The 18,520-nt window shown below is 44.7% G+C and overlaps 1 protein-coding gene across 1 annotated transcript in view; it reads left to right on the top strand.

The window, feature by feature from the left end:
* Positions 1–18,520, top strand: part of TTLL8 (tubulin tyrosine ligase like 8) — a 58,465-nt gene that overhangs the window by 16,269 nt on the left and 23,676 nt on the right. The window contains exons 4-6 of the mRNA XM_073341863.1: positions 6,512–6,579; positions 7,928–8,056; positions 13,701–13,815. Of these exons, the coding sequence (XP_073197964.1) occupies positions 6,512–6,579; positions 7,928–8,056; positions 13,701–13,815 (312 nt within the window). The remainder of the gene's footprint in view (positions 1–6,511; positions 6,580–7,927; positions 8,057–13,700; positions 13,816–18,520) is intronic.

An 18,520-nucleotide genomic window follows, 5' to 3' on the forward strand; every position in this document is an offset into this window, starting at 1 on the left:
AGAGGCCTTCAGATATATGAACTTGTTCACCGTTTTGAGTTCATAGTGGTTGATTTTGATGAAGCGTGCTTCTTCAACTCCTTGGTACGTTATGTTCATCTTTTTTAGGCTTCTCGTAAGCCTGAAGTCTTGGCAGGCTTTTGGAAAAACTGTTTGTGAGGTTTTGGAGATGGGCTTCTGTGTGAGTTGTCATGGCTGCATCATCAGCAAAGAGGAGGTGCTGATTGAGGATCCCCCGTGTCTTGGTTTTAGATCTAAGTCTTGCAAGATAGAACAGCTTTCCATCAGAAAGCTTCTCATCTTGTCTACAAGTAGATTCCCTCAGTTGAGGAACCAAAAGCTGGTTCCAGTAGCAAGGAGAAGAAGATCCCAAACAGAGTTGGGGCAAGTACACAGCCTTGCTTGACCCGGCTATGAATCTGGAAAGCCTCGGAGACTGAGCTGTCATATTGGACTGTCCCACACACGTTTTCGTGGAAGAACCGAATCATACTTAAGAGCTTGTGGGGGACATCCAGTCTTTTCTAGAAGTGCAAATAGTCCACTTCTACTGACAAGGTCAGAAGCCTTTGTAAGATCGATGAAGGCTATGTAAAGGGGCTTTTTTTGTTCTCTGCATTTCTCTTGTAGTTTTCTCAGCAAAAGGTCACGCTGATAGTAGATCTTTCAGTTCTGTTCTGAAACTGTACTGTGATTCAGGGTAGATGCTGTCTGCAAGGGTCTGAAGTCTGCAAGGGTCTGAAGTCTGTTCAGGATGACTCAGGCTGTCTTCTTTGAAATTGGACCCAAAGCTTTTTTGAGCCCATCATACATGTTTCTGATGTTGCCAGCAGAGAGGAACAGTGGCTGGAAGGGTGGCCAGCAGAGAGGAATGATGGCTGGCAGGGTGGCCAGCGGAGAGGAACTGCGGCTGGCGAGTTCTCAGATGGTCGAGCAAGCAAGGTGCCTTCTTCCCTGCGTGGGAGGTGAACTCCCACAGATGCACCTCTGAACCCTTGGTCCTCACTGACCAAAGACAACCACTGTGAGTGGGGTATGGCGAGGGAGCAGAGAGGAGCACAGAAAAGGAACTTTTGGTTGTAGGACTCAAGAACACGAGGCAGAAGACACTGCCCCATGCACTCTGGGGTGGGGGTCCTGCTCACAGTTTTATGATTATGAATCCTGCTTGTGGCATTTTCCCTAATTAATGTCAGGTGACTTCCCTCCTTTCATTAAAAGTTTCTTTTCTACACTCAGACTCTGTGCTTGTGAGTGGGGAAGTACTGCCTCTCAGGTACCCAGGGATGGTGTGTAATTTTCCCAGGTTACTGGGTGGGAACTTGAGCTGGTTCTGTGTTGTATTGTTGAAAAGGTATTGAACCCGGCCCTGGTTGCTACTGGCTCCACCTGGTAAAGGATTACATAAGGTTGGTATGCCTTGTGGTGATAAGATCCAGTTGGTGTCAGTGGCCAGATCAGGGATGTTTCCAAGATACTTTGTGTTGTGGCTTTGAGTGGAAGAATGAAGGTCGTAGTAGGAACAAAATTCTAGCACTCTCTGACCATTTCCATTTATCTTATCAGTCCTGTGTTGACCAAGACAGTTGGTCCATTTTCATGATCAGCTCCTCCCCTTGCGTTGAAATCACCTAGCAGGAAAACATACTCATGTTTTGGAATCCTGCTGATGGTGCTGTTCAACTGGTCATAGAATTGGTCCTTGATGTCCAATGATGAGGAGAGTGTTGGGGCATACACACTCACAAGGTTGACTGGGCCCTCAGATGTGAACAAGCATGATGCCAAAATTCTTTCTGATCCATTTGTACGTGGCTCAATCTGTTGGATCATATTAAAGACGTTCTGTATTAAAATCACAAATGCGTTTGATTCCCCATAGTTTAAATTCCAGGGTATTACTAATTAAGAGGTCTCTTGGTTTTTGGTACTGTTTCTCTCCCTCTATGTGTGAAACTTGCAAGCTGCTAATTGTGTTAGTACATTCTAAGACAGAGTCTGTTCTCAAAGCAATTCACAGAGAGAGAGACTCAAAGCAATACTCTTACAACAGAAACAGCACCCAGAGAATCCCCGCCCTTTTGTTGTATTAACAATTGTGATTAAAATAGAGAGAGAGGATGTATGTAGATGGATGCTTGGTGTGGATAATAACTGAATGATCAGGGAGGTGCCAGCCTAAGAATCCAGTGTCCATCGGCTGAAGAAGGCGTCAAGTGGAAATAACCAGAGGACCCCCGAAGGGCAGACTGGAATCCACCCAACAGCCTCAAGAATGGGAGCACCAAAGAACAAGATAACATCTAGCAGCACGGAGCCGTCAGGAATGTGCTATTTGCTGATTGATTCAGCAACAGCATGATGAAGCAATTCCCACAGACTGGCATAGGAAGAAATTCCTATAAAAATAGACTCTAAAAAGTGAGAACTTTGGGATCTGATTCTGCATACCAACTTCCAGGAGCATCAGATGAGCATCTGACAAGGCTCTGCTCCCTCCTCATGTCCAGGCCACCTGGCCAGTGACTTGGCATGAGCAACTCTAAGGCTGGTAACTATGATAACAACCTTGCAGAACCTGTGTGTGTGTATGAATGAATGAATGTGTGAATAAATATGAGATTGAATGGAATGTTATAGCTGTAACTAATTGCTTACTATGATTCTTTCTGTATTCACAATAAATGTGGTATTTTGCCTTTTTCCCTTTAATAAGATCCTGCTGGTTTTTAATTTATTGGTATAACAAATCATCCATAGAAGTGAGTTCTTGATGGCAAATCCCACTCCATGCTCTTGTGTTTCTTCAGCGTTTTTCGCCTGCCAGAAAAATGTGTAGTCTTTTTTCCCCTTAGAGATCCGCTTGATGGGAGCCATGTTTCTTGGAGGGATGCGATATCCACATTGTCGTTTCAGTTTGTCATTGATCGCAGCAGTTTTACATGCATCGTTGATTTGTTGAAGGTCCTCAGATAATCCAGTTGTCATGGTGCAAACTTTCTAGCACCCTATCTTTAAGGATGTTTTCTTTCTTTTTCTTGATTTGCCTGGTGCGTTGGTTACAGTCCACTTGTCAAGTTATAAAAGTCTAAGCTCCCAGCACCCATTGAAGGCAGACTGTGGCAGGACAACACCCTGTTGTCTGGGTGCTGCTCAGTTTTATGGTGGGCGGTTGTTATCCAGTGAGATACAATGATCTCTCCCACCATCGGAAACAGCCCCTGGCGCTCAACTCTACGCTAGTCAAGTAAGAGCTTAGAACCGGTGACTACTGCCTCCCATGTTGTGTCGACACTTGAGGTGAAGCTGGAATATTTCTCCAAGGCACAAGCCTGGGCAGATGATATGGAGGCCCTGAGTTGCCCATGCATCAGGACCCCCCTCTCGGCGTCACTGGTAAAATCCAGAGGAGAGGCAGAACCAATACATCTTGTACCTGATCCACTGCAGGAGTTGCCGGAAAGATACTAAAATATTAGTACCTGACAGTTTAGGGCCTCCACTCCTGATTTTCTGTCTGAGTTTGCTCTCCTAGCCTTACATTCTCCTGAATTCACCCACAAGGCAGTAGGGCTTTTCTGTCAGGGGTTGCTTCCTTAGCCTTATGCCCTCCTACAAGGCAGTGGGTTTGATGAGCCTCAGGTAGTACCATCTACTCTCATTACTGTAGCAGGCATAGCCTGACCTGACATCATTAATCATATTATCATAGAATATCAGGGTTGGAAGGGACCTCAGGAGATCACCTAGTCTAACCCCCTGCATCTGTAGCACCTTTCTTCCAACAAACATAAAGCTATTTACAAATAATAATATACTAAGCCTCAACACTGCTGGAGGCAGGTGAGCATAATTATTCCCATTATACAGTTGGGGAAACTGAGTCACATAGCAGTTAAGTGACTTCACAAGGTGATAGGAACATAGAAATTATTGGACTAGATCAGGCCAGAGGTCTATTTAGCAAGTTATGCTGTCTGTAACAGTTTTCGTATCAGCTGCTTCAGAGGTAGGTATAAAATACTTCCTAATGGACAGTTAGGTTATAGTATGTCTAGGGGGGAAGTTCATATATAAACCCAAGCAGTTAGTAATGGTAAATAGTAAGATAGCAAGTCAGTGATAGAGCCAGGAACAGAACCCAGGAATCTGTCTTTTGCTCTGGCCAACAGATAGTACTTTCTCTACATTAATATCTCAAGTAGGCCAATCGCAAACAACCAGTGAAGAGGCATGATTCCTGGCACAGAATATTATAAGTGGCACCAGTAATAGCACCAATAATTAAGGCTGCCCTTCACTTCCCATTATAAGGCCCTGTTTTCAGTATGTAACTTTTCAAAACTTTAATTGCTTAGGCTGAAATTTTCCATGCCAGGTGTCTGCCTCAGGCTGCATTTTTGGAGGAGAGTTTCAGCTAAAATGATTAGGCCATTTCTGAGAACAAGGTTGGGGAAACAATGGTTTTGTCCATCTTAAAAACATTCTGGTGACCTTTTCTTTGAGAGGGTCTAGCATCTATGGTTTGGGACAGAGACTTGAAATTTGGCAAGGTGGTGGCCTTTGTATCAGGGATGTGCCTTGGGCTGTCCCTATGAAAATCTGCCCATATCTGGCCAAGTTCCAACCCTTTGAAAAATTGCAGATCTGACATGCTCAGGAGAGACTTCTTAGAGATGATGGGGAGACTGGGAGTAGTTGGTCAAGGAGACTGAGACTTGCGAGGAACAGTGGCGAGGGTAGGGTAGACAGATCCGATAGGGAGCTGTCATGAATGGGGAGAATTGGAACTGGCTGGGCAAAGAAGCTTGAACAAGGAGCCACAGGAAGGGGGAGACTGAGATTGTATGAAGAACCCAGGGAGGAAAATTGGCACTGGGAGCCAGTGGGTTGTGTAGTGAATGAGTCTGTTGTCTGTAGGGCCCCTACCTCATTTTTTGTAGAAGTTGGAAGCTGTCTAATAAATGAGGCAGGAAACTGCAGAAGAAATAGGATGGTCTCATGGTAAAGTCAATTTGAGGGTGTACTGGAGAACTGGATTCTATTCTTGCCTCAACCACAGAGTTCCCATGTGATGCTGAGCAAGTCACCTACACCCGACTTTTCACAGATGGTCACTAATTGTGTGTTCCTCATTTCTGAGTGCCCAACTTGATACACTGGTGTCGAACTTGCAAAGAAGTGCTGAGCACTCGGCTGTGGCTGAAGTCAGCGGGAGCTGTGTTATATAATGCTAAACACTCTGAAAAATCAGGTCTTAGGTGTCTGAAATTAGGCACCCAAAGTTAGTGGATACTTGTGACTTTAATTTCTCTGTGCCTCAGTTCCCTATCGCTAAAATTGGAATAAATGGCCACACTTGTGACCTTACACTCAACTTGATGGCATTTTTGTGTCTGTCTGTCTGAAATGTGATAATTTGTGAATGCCACTTCCAATCCCAAAATTGCAGGGAGTGTTCTAGGCATCAGTGAACAGAAACCTATTGATTTTGAGGAAAGTTAGAAAATGGAAAGAGGGAAAATGGGGGACACCTGGAGACCCTGCTATCTGGTTAGCACAACCACAGCTTCAAGCAGCTCTGCAGTTGTCTGGAGATAGAACAACTGGTTGATGGCTCCCATTAAAGTCTTACAGTGTATCTGGAGGGGGGACGCTGGTATGGGTGGAGGGGACAATGTGGAACACTCAGAACCCATATCAGGGAGGAGATTGCAGGGAGAGGCAGGGAGTCCCTGACATAGAGGGAGATAGAAGGGTGGTACACAGGGAGCTTGTGGGGTGGAATAGAGGAATGCAAGAGCCCTAGCATGTGTAATAAATTCCACCCACAAAAGTTAGAAAGTGTGCAAGTGCAATCCTCTAGGAATACCTGCTCATCTCACAGGAGTGTTGTGAAAATAAAGTAATGTTTGTGAAGCAGTCAGATGCTATAGCGATGAGTACTGTAGAAAAGCCCACAAGGAAATTGATAATTCTGGCTTTGAGGATTTGAGTAGCATGCAGTACAGATAGCATGGAGTCACTTAACAATGAGGATAAAACAAAATATTGTATAGCTGCTCAGTTTGTGAGCACCATCTAACCTCGTTCTCTGGAAAAAATAGTATGTTATCATGTAATTAAAGACTGCATCGTAATGCATATGCACAATGGGCAGAATTAGGGTTGCATGGGCAGCCTTAATGCTGGCATTTCCTAACTTTTTAGTGTTTGATTTTGCAAACTTAATGTTCTTTTTACATGGTTTTGTTTGTAATATTCATATTTATTAAAGAAAAATTAATTTATGGTTGCTAATGTTCTCAGCCTACAGGTCGTGGGAGATCAAATAAATGTAGAGCATCTTTTATAGGGCACATAGCTCCTCTCACAAAATCTATCTGGGACTGGGGGCTCTTGTCTACTGCTAGCACTCTGTAGATGTAACTCCCTATTGCTCAAAACTTCTGTGGGCTTTAAAACAATATATTTATCTATGTTGTATTATTGTTACATGATTTTTTTAAAGGCAAAAGAAGTGTCTTGTGTGAAGAAGTTTCTGGCCTTGACAGTTCAGATGACATTCATGATGTAATGGTAGGATTACATATGTACTTATTGTTTTTCCTGAAGTATATTTTAAAAAATATGTGTAAGATAAGTTTTGAATTTTTTGTCTCATTTAATTCACTTCCTTTTACTGTCCAGCCACAGTGGGCCAATTTCTGCCTGGATTCAATGGAGTTACGCAAGGCAAAAATTTGCCTGCTGGATAGCGGAAGGAAATGCCAGCTAAAGTGCATCTACAGTAGGAAGAATTTGGCCCAGTAACAGCATGGGATGTATTTTTGGTCTAGCAGATTGGTATGCAGTACCCATCAAATGTATATGCAGCCCCTACTGAAGTAATTTGTATTTTACTGTACATTAAACTAACTGTGCACTGGCCAGTCTATTACTTGATTACCAAATCTGTGGTCTTGCCATTCAGGGAAGTTGCTTGACTGATTTATTAGTTAATCATTTAGTTAATCATTTGCATTTACAAACCACACACACCAACAACTTATTGCATGTACTTAATCCAGTAGCATACCGAGTGAAGCCACTGGCAGTCGTTCCTTTGATTGAAGTAGGAAGATGGCCCCATGTGGCTTACGAAAGAATCTTATACTTGTCAGGGTATTATTTGCCATCTAGTTTAATCACTTATAACTCACTAATATTGTACAACCAACATTTCATTAAGTTTATCCTAGTCCAGAAGAGAGCACATATATGATAGGTTATGTGGCCATTACTACCTACTCATACCAAAGCTTCACCAAGTTATTTTGGTCATCTATTGTGTTGCACTTTCACTGATCATATAGTTCTGGAAGACAAGGATGACTGTCTCTACAGCAGCTCACATATGTCTCTGAGTGAATGGATGCTCAAGATATTAGTGATGCTACTCCGTGAACAAATGAGCAGTCTAGAAAATCACCCCATGAGCCAGTCAGTCACCTGATTAAAAAATGGGGCTTGAGCAGATGACACGAGAGCCTCCAATGCAACTGTCATTTTTACTATTTTCTTTGGGACCGGGAGTTTCTCAAAAATATATACATATGTCCTGGAGCCTTAACATTCCACTGGTCCTGCAGGCAGAAGAGCATACGTGCGTACGCACATCAACAAGCCCTTATTTGTTATTCAGAGGAATTCACTTTGGAAATGCTCTAAGGAGCAGATAGAATTAAAAGGCTCTGTGACTGTACATGTTCTCCCAACTAAGTTATCCCAGCTATGCCAGTGCACAGCTTCCTGTGCCCACAAAGTGAAGTCGTGGGTATAACTTTGATATACTGCAGAAAATGAGCAGTTGGTATTGGATATATTAATAAAACTTTCCTTGATCTTAAATCTGTGGAATCATAATACAGGGTCTTTTTTGTGCCAGTCTAGGTTGGTAAGAAATGAAGAGACATCCTTTTTTTGGACTATAAAAAAGGATGCAATTAATTACCATAACCTACATTGTGATCAGATGCTGAATCATTATGCAAAAACTGGCTCCTTTACAACTAAAGTAAGTAGATAGTTAAAATCACTTGGCCTTTGGTGCTGTTCCCACATGGGGAACATTATTGGTATTAGGTTTCATGAACAGATTATACAAGGTGAAGGGTTAGTGAGTGTTAGTGGGTTTTTTAAATTTATTTCCATATTAATGTGACCAACAGTAACTGATATAAGAAGTCAAAGCTAAAGACTTTACATATATGGGAGCAAATTCATCCCAGGTTATTCAGGAGGATGAATTTGTTTTTCTATTGTTATGTAACCAGAGGGGCATGGTGGATTTTTTTTTGAAATTCTAAAGGAACAATATCCATGTTCTCAGCTCTAAATGTGTGAGTCCCCAACTTGGCAATCAGATCCACATGTGTAGACCCTTTCACACATGTGAAGCCCTGTTGATTTCATTGGTGTTCTATGTGGCATACAAGACTCTGTCTGTGTGGATCCTACTGTAGAGCCCGAGTGAGCTGTATGGTTTGTGTGCTTGCTAAGTATATTGAATGATTGATTTTTTGGTGGTGGTGGTGGGGAAGGGTTGAGGGAAAGCTAGTTATTAGCTACTATTTATTATTTGTTTTTGTGATCTTATGTCAAAAGCACCTAGGGCTTTTAAGATAGGCGTGGTACCGTTTTGTTATATTAATATTTTTAGCATCTAAATAGATTGTTGTGCTATAATTAATATAATTCTCAACCTGTTTAAATTAGTGAATTAAACCCCAATGAAAGGCTTTGCTGTTCTTTTTCGAGTGCTTCCTCATGTCCATTCCATGCTAGGGGGGTGTGCGCCACACGCACAGTTGCTGGAGATTTTCCCCTTGGTGGTATCCATTGGGCCAGCTCTAGCGCCCTCTGGTGTTCCACACATGCATCAGTATAAGGGGTGCCGCTGGCCCTGCGCCCTCTCAGTTCCTTCTGTGACAGTTGCTGGAATGACCCTTCTTGTTGTAGCAAGGCTTCTTTCCCTGTGGTTTGGACTTTCTCTGTCCATATTTTGTATAGTTATTGTAGTTAGTATATATAGCTCTTAGATAGAGTTAGAATGGTGTTAGTAGTTGACTCTGTCGTTGAGGGACTTTTTGCCCCAGGGGCTTGGCATGCCCCAGTCCCTGGGCTTCAAGCCGTGTGCCCCATGAGGCAAGCCGATGCCAGTGAGAGACCTGCACTCTAGCTATCTAATGTGTCTGGGCAAGTCTGCCGTTAAAGAGAAGTGCCAGATCTGCAGGGACTTCAGACCTCACACGAGAAAGGATAGGGATATTCGGCTGAAGGCCATTCTCATGCAGAAGAGGGACAAGCGGGAGTGCCTAGCGTAGTCAGACCCATATTGGGCCACTCATCCTCCCTGAGCCTCTGACTGCGCCACTGACTCTGCCTCGATAGCTGGGTCCGATACAGGACCCACCACTGACTCCCCAGAGCAGCCATGGGGTCAGGTGTCTGCTGGCCCCTTTGAACCCAGGAGGCTTTCCAGGTGGCAAAGGACCTTCTGTCCCTTCCGATCCCACCAAAGGACCTTCTGTCCCTTCCGATCCCACCGATCCCTCAACTCCCCTCGTCAGCCAAGGCAACTGGGAACAGAAGGGAGCAAGGTGCGGTGAGCTCCACCATGACACTGACCACTGCAGCACCATCCAGGGGCAAGCCCTCCATGGTCCCGATGCAGCGGTCCCCAGTTCCCTGGTATTGCAGAAGCAGGTACTGCACTGCCATGATCTTCAGGGGAAGATTCCTCTTCAGAGTCAGAAGTGGAATCCTTTGCTCCACCCAAAACCTACCGGTACCCAGCCTACACACCAGACTACTGTACCAGCCCTTCTGCCAGTGCCTGGCCACCAGAGTCCTTGGGGGTTTCCCCTGCCACCTGGCCCCCCCTTACCATTGTTCATACTCAGTGGTGTCAGAAAGGTGAGCTATCGTCTCTTCCCATCCAGCACCAGACCCTAATTCTGGTACTGACCTCAGTGCCGATGTCCAGGAAATGGCCCCAAAGGACATGGTGGAAGTAGAGGAGGAGGGAGCACCTCCTCTGGCTCAGGCCTCCTCCTCATCATCCCCGGACAAGGCGGTTGCAGGCCCTAGTAACCCACTCCCTCAGGATGACTTCAGGGCCCACCAAGAGCTTCTGAAAAGGTGAACTGCGAACTTGGGCTTGGAAGTTGAGGAGCTTAAGGAGTCAGGACACAGCTGCAGCCTAATCGACATCCTGGCTGCAGCTCCTCCCTTCAGAGTGGCCTTGCCTATTAACAAAGTGGTGATGGGCCTCATCAGAACACTGTAGTAGACTCCTTCTCTGCCTCCCCCCACATAAAAAAGGGCAGAGAAGAAATACTATGTCCCAGCCAGTGGATTTGAGTAGTTTTACTCACACCCCTATTGCTGGGGTCCCTGGTAGTGTTGGCGACGAATGAGTGGGACAGAAAGGGACAGTCGAATGCTATCCCAAAAATAAAAAGGCCAGGAGACAGGACATAAGGTTTGTGGACATAAAGTTTGTGGTTTGTGGACATAAGGTTTATTTGATGGGCAGTCTCCAGTTACGTATCTCCAACTAGCAGGTCCTGCTGGGGAGATACGATTTTAATCTGTGGGACTCATTGTCCAAATTTAAGAATTCCCTGCCGCAGTAGTCAAGACAGGAATTCATGGCCATCTTAGAGGAGGGCAAGACTGTGGCCAGGACCTCCCTCCAGCTGACTCTGAATGCAGCCGACTCAGCAGCCAGGACTATGGCATCGGCAGTCACCATGAGGCGCTGTTCGTGGCTCCATTCCTCTGGCCTCCATCACGAAGTTCAGCAATCCATCCAGGACTCCCCCTTGGAGGACACCTCCCTGTTCTCAGAACAGATGAACTCGAAGCTGCAGGGGCTCAAGGGCCACTCTTTGTTTCTTGGGCCTTTACACGGTTCCAGCTTTCAAGAAGCACTTTAGGCCTCAGCAGCCACCCCCCCTCCAGGTTCGTGGTGCCTTCCAGGCAGGAGCCCTACAAAAGAAAAGAGAAGGGTTTTATGCAACGCCAACCCCCGCCTCCTACTTCAGCTTCCCAGTCAGGCTCTCATAGATATCCTGGAAGGGCCTGGCAGGCTTTTGAAGGTCTGTCCAAGGGCAATATACCAGTCTCGACACCAGATCCATCCCCCCCCTTTGTTTTTGGACCGCCTGTCGCCTTTCAGCCCAGCGTAGTTATATATAACATCGGACCATTGGGTACTGAGTACAGTAACAATTGCTTACACCCTCCAATTTTCATTCACCCCTCCCTCCACCCCTCCACCCCTGTCCCTCTTCAGGGACCCTTCTCATGAGCAGTTTCTTGTCCAGGAGGTGCAAGCCCTCCTACGTGTGAGGCCATAGAGGAAGTTCTTCGAGACTTGAGAGAGAAGGGGTTTTATTCACGATATTTCTTAATCCTGAAGGCCAAGGGCAGTCTACGGCCCATCCTGGACCTGCGTCGTCTCAACAAATATCTCAAGAAACTTAGGTTCCACCTGCCCTCCCTGGCCTCCATCATTCCCTCCTGGGATCCAGGAGACTGGTATGCCGCCCTCGACTTAAAGAATGCTTACTTCCAAATCTCTGTCTTCCATGGGAACAGAAGATTTCTCAGGTTTGTAGTGGGTCGACGCTTCTACCAATTCACCACTCTTCCCTTTGGCCTGTTGGCTGCCTCACGGGTCATCACGAAGTGCATGGTGGTGGTAGCGGCCTTCCTCAGGCATCAAAGCATACAAGTCTACCCATACCTCGATGACTGGCTGATCAAAGGTCAGTTGCAGGCTTAGGTGCAGCCCAGCATCAGTACAGTCTGAGCCACCTTCCAGGTGCTGGGTCTGTTGATAAACAAGCAGAAGTCAACCCTTGTTCTGGTTCAGAGAATAGAATTTATCGGGGCAGTGCTTGAATTGACCCAGGCCAAAGCCTCCCTACCAGAAGCCCGATTCCGAGCTATGTTGGACCTGATTTCCAAGGTCATGATCCACCCAATAATGACTGCTTGGGTCTGCCTTAAACTATTGTGACACATGGTGGCATGTACCTACGTGGTGCAGTTCGCAAGGCTACACCTCAAACCCCTCCAGATGTGGCTGGCGTCAGTCTACTTCCCAAGCAGACACCATCTGGACTCAATACTCACGATTCTGCCTCTGGTCCTCACTTGGCTGACCTGGTGGAGAGACCCAGGATCTGTAATTGAAGGGATACCCTTTGCTGACCCTGAACCATTGATAACCCTAGTCTCGGATGCATCAGACCTGGGGTGGGGAGCCCACCACAGCAATCTCAGGACCCAGGACCTCTGGTCCCAGGAAGAACTCTCCCTGCATATAAATGTCAGGGAACTCAGGGCAGTACGCTTGGCTTGCCAGGTGTTCCTTCCCCAGATCTTAAGCAAAGTGGTGCAGGTCCTGATGGACAACACTGCATCAACATTTTACATCAACAAGCAGGGAGGGGCTCAGTCTTCAGCCCTGTGCCAGGAGGCCCTCCAGCTATGGGACTTCGGCATGAAACACGCCATTCACCTTGAGGTGTCACATCTCCCGGGAGCCTGAAACACACTGGCGGATTGCCTCAGCAGATCCTTTTCCTCTCGCCACAAGTGGTTTCTTCACCCGGAGGTCATCAGTGTCATCTTCCAGAGGTGGGGACCTCCCCAGAGGGACCTGTTCACCACCAGACAAAACAGGAAATACCATCAGTTCTGTTTGCTGCACAGGCACAGCATGGGCTCCCTCTCCGTTGCCTTCCAACTCTTGTGGGCAGACCACCCACTGTACACCTTCCCACCCGTTCTCTTGGGTCACAGTTGCACTACCCAGCAAAGAGCTGTTCATGTGGCAATAGTAGGGGAAGAAAGAGGAGGATAGATAGGGAGAGGTAGATTTTGAGGGGTTAGCTATAGTTTTTAAAGTTCTAACTGGCTTGGGACTTGGTTACTTGAGAAACAGCTTCCCACCCTGTACCATACTGCTACACTTCCAACCAGCAAAGGTGCTAGAGCTTTGAGCTCCCTTTTTTTCTTTAAGGATAGGTGGGGGGCCAGATGTTCTCCATAAAGGAGCCTCAGCTCTCAAACTTGCCTCCTTAATTTATCAGAGCTCAGATCTGTTGACCTTCCTGTCAGGCAGGAAAGCTTGCTTTTTCATCCAGGCATTTAGGCTCCAGTTCAGCAAGATACTTAAATACATGCTTAAGTCCACCTCCGTTAAGGAAAGCAGTTAAGTATGTGCTTAAATTTTAAGCAGATGCTTAAATACCATTAAAGTATTGGACATAAGTGCTTGTTTAACATTACCCAAGCGCTTAAGTGCTTTCCTGATTAGGAATGGTTTGCTGGGCCTCAAGGTGGGGTTCATTTGAGGGAGAAGAGTATTTATTATTAGGATCAGGAGGGCATGGTGGGGATAGCTATGTATCTGTAATGGAGTGAGCAACCTATTATTTGTTATGTTGAAGAATGATGTGTGGTTGCAAATGTTAACTGCAATGCAGGATGAGCACCTGTTAATGGAATTACATCCCTTTATAAACAGAAGGAATAAATACACAATTTTCAATAGAGGACAACACTGTGCTATCTGTCCTCTCTATCAGTGTATCAGAGAAAATGCCAAACCATCATCTGATCTCTTCCTTATTCTTTTTAAGATTGGACTTTGTTTGAATCTGAGAAATTTGCCATGGTATGTTCCAGCAAATCCAAATACCTTTTTCCCCCGCTGCTATGGTATTTGCATGGATGATGAGAAACATGATTTTATAGGTAAGTCATTTGAGTAGCTTCCATGTTCAGTCTCAGGCATTTCTCTATACTGATAACTTGATCTTGAAAGCAAGGGTCTAAGCAGTGTGGCCTGCATCCAGCAAACCACTTAAGTACACGCTACAGTACTTTAAACATGTCAGGAGTCCAACTGAAGTCGATAGGACAACTCACATGCTTCAAGTTAAAACTTGTGCTTGTGTTTTGCTGGATCAGAGCTAGAGTATTCAGTACCTGGCAGTACTAAGTCCAAACAGAGCCAAATTCTGCCTGCAGATTACTCCCACTCAGGTCCCAAAGAGCCTCACAGCTTGTCTGAGCGAAACATCCTTGCTGAGTAGTTTTAGTTCATGCATATTTTCAAATTAAGGGCTAGTGTCATGCACTAACTGGCCCATGTGGACCCTGCTGGCACGTTCCTTAGTGTATATTAATGGTGGTACTGTTTGAGAAAGGACCACACTAAATGCAGACTAGGGAACTTTTAGTGCACTTCAGCAGTGTCCACACAGGCGAGTTAGTGTACGGCACCCTATTGTGCACTAGAATTTACACTCTTGGAGTGCAAACTAAAGCACAGTATAGACAAGCCTTTAGTTTGAAAATATGTATGAACTAAAACTACTCTGCTCCCAGTTACACTGGTGTAAATGCAGAATAGCCGCATTATTCGATAATAGGAGGAACGCAAGGATTTTTACCCTAAGGTAGATAATTTATTACCTGAATCTTTCAGAAACCTGAAGTAGATCAATTAATCATTCTTCTGTCAGGTTTTCGCAATTAAGACATAATTTTCATAGCTGAGGAGTTCTGCCTGAAAGCAATTTTTAAACCTTCCTGCTGCATGAAAGAAGAGGATTAATGAAATAATTTCTTTGTTGCTTTTTAAATTGAGCTTCTGTTAATGAAATTCAAACTAAATTCACCTAAATCTAATACTGCTAGAATTTTTTTTTAAAGTGTTTTAGAGATGTGTGGGTTGGTGTCAGGTCTAGTTTATGAGCTGTTTGTTTGAAAACAGGAAAATATCTATTGTTTTGTGAAGGTTCATCATTCTTTCTTCACTCCACTGAAAATTGTATGTTGCATGACTGCAATACAAATTGAAAACAAAGTGTCTACAAATTTTCAAGGCATCAGAAACACCCTGCAGTCGTTATAAACGGCTCTTGAGAGCCAAATATTTCAAGCATTATAAATAAGTGATATAACAAAAATTGTATTTTCGTTTAATGCTATGAAGTAAATTTAAAGTGGTGGTATATTACAGAGTGATCTAAAAGGGATCTCAATACTTGACTATAACTATGGAATGTACAGGGCAGCTGGGAGGAGGTGGAAGGATTTAAAGGTGACTCTTGTGCTCCCCACTTCGTGATGCCAGTCAAGGGCCTGGCCTGAAGGCTGCTTTATTATATTTGCTACCAATTGCCCAAAGTGACTGGTAAAACAGTTGGTGTTCATGAAATCCTTGGCCATAGCCAACCACAACTATATACCACCAGAGGATTCCTGAAAACTGGGGTGATCTGAGGGCAGATATTTTGGATCGAAATCGGCTTTGCATTGGTGGTACAGTATAAAGTGGTCACAGTGCATGGAAGAATCTGAGTAAGGATGTGCATATGACCAGTGATGAGCTGCCAAAATCTGAAGAACCGGTTCCTTCACTCGCTCCGGGTTTTCGGTGGCACTGAAGGACCCACCGCCAAAGACCTGGAGCGAGTGAAGGACCCACTGCCGAAGACCCGGAGCGCCACCAGTGAGTAAAAATTAAAAAGGGATTCTCAGCCAGGGGAGCCTCCCCAGCCGGGAGCTCAGGCGGGCCGGACAGGATGCTCTTGTGGGCCAGATGCGGCCCGCGGGCCGGAGTTTGCCCACCCCTTTAACAACTGGTTCTAAGCCGGCTTCAAAATTTAACAACCAGTTCGCGCGAATTTTTACAGAATTTTACAGAAAATAATTTTGGTGTGGAGTAATGAGTCCTTTCATTGAATGTATTACTTCAAAGGCAAAGTTCCTGCTCTGTTAATTTTTAATGCCAAGCCTCTTAAAATAGATGACATTATACAATACACGGTAGAAAGAACAGTAAATGTATGTATTTGAGCATATATTTTGTATATGCAAATGTGTAAAACCACAAATTATCAAGAACATTTTTATAGTGAGTTTTCAGACTTTCAGGATGCATTTTAAAATTTGATGGTAATATTCTACCATCTTTTAATGAGCTATTTCAGATGGATGAAAGGTGGTTGATACTGTGATGGGCAAACTTCATAAGATTCTGATGTGTGGTTAAGTTCAGTTCAGATAAAATCCACAAAATCTAGGTGTTAGTGTAAATTTATCTGAACTTTCTAAGCCCTGCCCACACAAACCACATTCTTCAGTACACACACAGCCTCCTGACCACTACTGGTCCTGGCTTTCTTTTGCCTCGTTATAGGTTGTCTTTGTAGAAGAGGTCTGACAATCTTCTACTCCGTCTTCTCTTTACATGGCAAACAGGCAGTAGACTACTTTCAGGCTTATTAAGGGGATTAGCAAGTCTCATTATTTCTCTTTGAAGGGAGTGCAACTTGGTTCTTTCACCCCTATAGGGTATTCTGGGACAATGCAGCTATTTTGTTGTTCCCTGGGATTTCATTGGGGTCAGTCAGATGTCCCGCTGGATCCTCTGTTTGAGGGCTGACCACGTTGCTTGCTACCCCCTCAAATTCCTGGTGCTGACAATCTTCTGTGGGCTGGCAGCTTGACAAAACCCATCCTACTTTTCTTAAGTATTACCCAGAAATATTTTGCTGGTCACATGCTGCTGTCCCTTTCAACTCTATAGTGCTGTGTGAGGGGGACACTTTATAGTCCAATAAATGACAGAATGAGGATTTCTAAATAGCACATTGTATGCTGTGGATGCAGCTGTGATGGGTTCCCCCCGGGGTGCCACCTGGAACTGGGGTACCACTGGGGCTTCTGACCCACAAGCCTGGGCTCCCTCTCACACTGTACTGTTGTGACAACCTGCAAAGCCCTCCAGCCTGCACTTTCACTAGCATTCACACAGGTAGGGACACACCCAGCTGAAGTTACACAGAGGCTCTCAAACTACCAGCTTCCCAGCCTAGGACCTCAGAGCAGTACTGTCCTGCCTTGGTCAAATCTGGCCAGTATATGCATTTAAATCCCACTTAGCCTCTCCCTCAATGTGAGGAGAACAATGCCCACTTATGGTAACCAAGCAGAGATTTTCTCCAACCACTCCAGTCAAAGAAACATAAAATAAATGTATTCACTACAAAAGATAGATTTTAAGTGATAAGTGATAGCAAACAGATCGAAGCAGATTATCTAGCAAATAAACAAAAACGCAACCTAAGCTTGATATACTAGACAGACTGGATATGAATAGCAGATTTTCACCCAAACTGATGGTACAGGCAGACTTGTAGATCTTTAGGCACAAGCTGCATTAGCTGTACAGCTTGGATTTCTCAGGTCTTCATACATAGACTTGAAATCCCTTTAGCCTGGGTGCAGCACTTCCCACAGTTCAGTCTTTGTTCCTCAGGTGTTTCCAGGAGTCTTCTTGTGTTGGGAGTGAAGCACTACAGATGATGTATCCCTGCCTTATATAGCTTTAGCATATGGCGGGAATCCTTTGTTTCAAAACTTGGTTCCCAGACTGGTTTGTGGAGAAATACTGACATCCCAAGATGGAGTCCAGAATCGTGTGACCTGGTCATATGTCCTTGTAGAGTCCTAGCAGCCATTACTTACAGCCTGTCTGTAGTGTCCTCAGGAAGGCTCACCAGGTGGGGGATAAGCTTCTCCTAAGGCCTGTTGTTTTTCCTAATGGCTTATTGTCCTGAATAGGCCCTTCCCAACCAGCTATCTAGACTGAAAGCATCTTGTCTAGTGGGTGTTACCAGGTGTAACTACCTTTGAAGTACAGATACATAGTCAGTATTTATAACTTTAGATACAAAAATGATACATGTACATAAATAGGATAATCATATTAAGCAAATCATAATTTTTCCAATGACACCTCACATGACTTATCTTGCATAAAATACATCATACTTATGCTATAATCATATCCAATAATATCGTTATGAAGCATATGGGGTGAAGTGTCGCACCAGCATCAATATTCTTTCACAACATCCATATCTCAGATAAATGTGCTGGAATCGCAGAATTGTAGGACTGGAAGTGACCTCAAGAGGTCATCTAGCCCAGTCCCCTGCACTCATGGCAAGACTAAGTCTTATCTAAACCATCCTTGACAGGTGTTTGTCTAACCTGCTCTTAAAAATCTCCAGTGGTGGAGATTCCACAACCTCCCTAGGCAATTTATTCCAGTGCTTAACCACCCTGACAGGAAGCTTTTCCTAATGTCCAACCTAAACTGCCTTTGTTGCTATTTAAATCCATTGCTTTTTCTCCTATCCTTAGAGGTAAACAAGAACAATTTTTCTGCTCACTTAACATCGTCCTGATTAACGTTGTTTCGTTGTTACATTGCTGATCAATGAGAGAACATGCTCATTTAAAGTTGTGCAATGCTCCCTTATAACGTTGTATGGCAGCCGCCTGCTTTGTCCACTGCTTGCAGAAAGAGCAGCCCGTTGGAGTAGCTGGTGGGGGCTTGGAACCAGGGTGGGCTGGCAGCCCCCCATCCACTTCCTTAAGT

The sequence above is a fragment of the Lepidochelys kempii genome, chromosome 1 (assembly GCF_965140285.1).
Source record: "Lepidochelys kempii isolate rLepKem1 chromosome 1, rLepKem1.hap1, whole genome shotgun sequence".
In the NCBI taxonomy this organism is placed as follows: Eukaryota; Metazoa; Chordata; order Testudines; family Cheloniidae; genus Lepidochelys; species Lepidochelys kempii.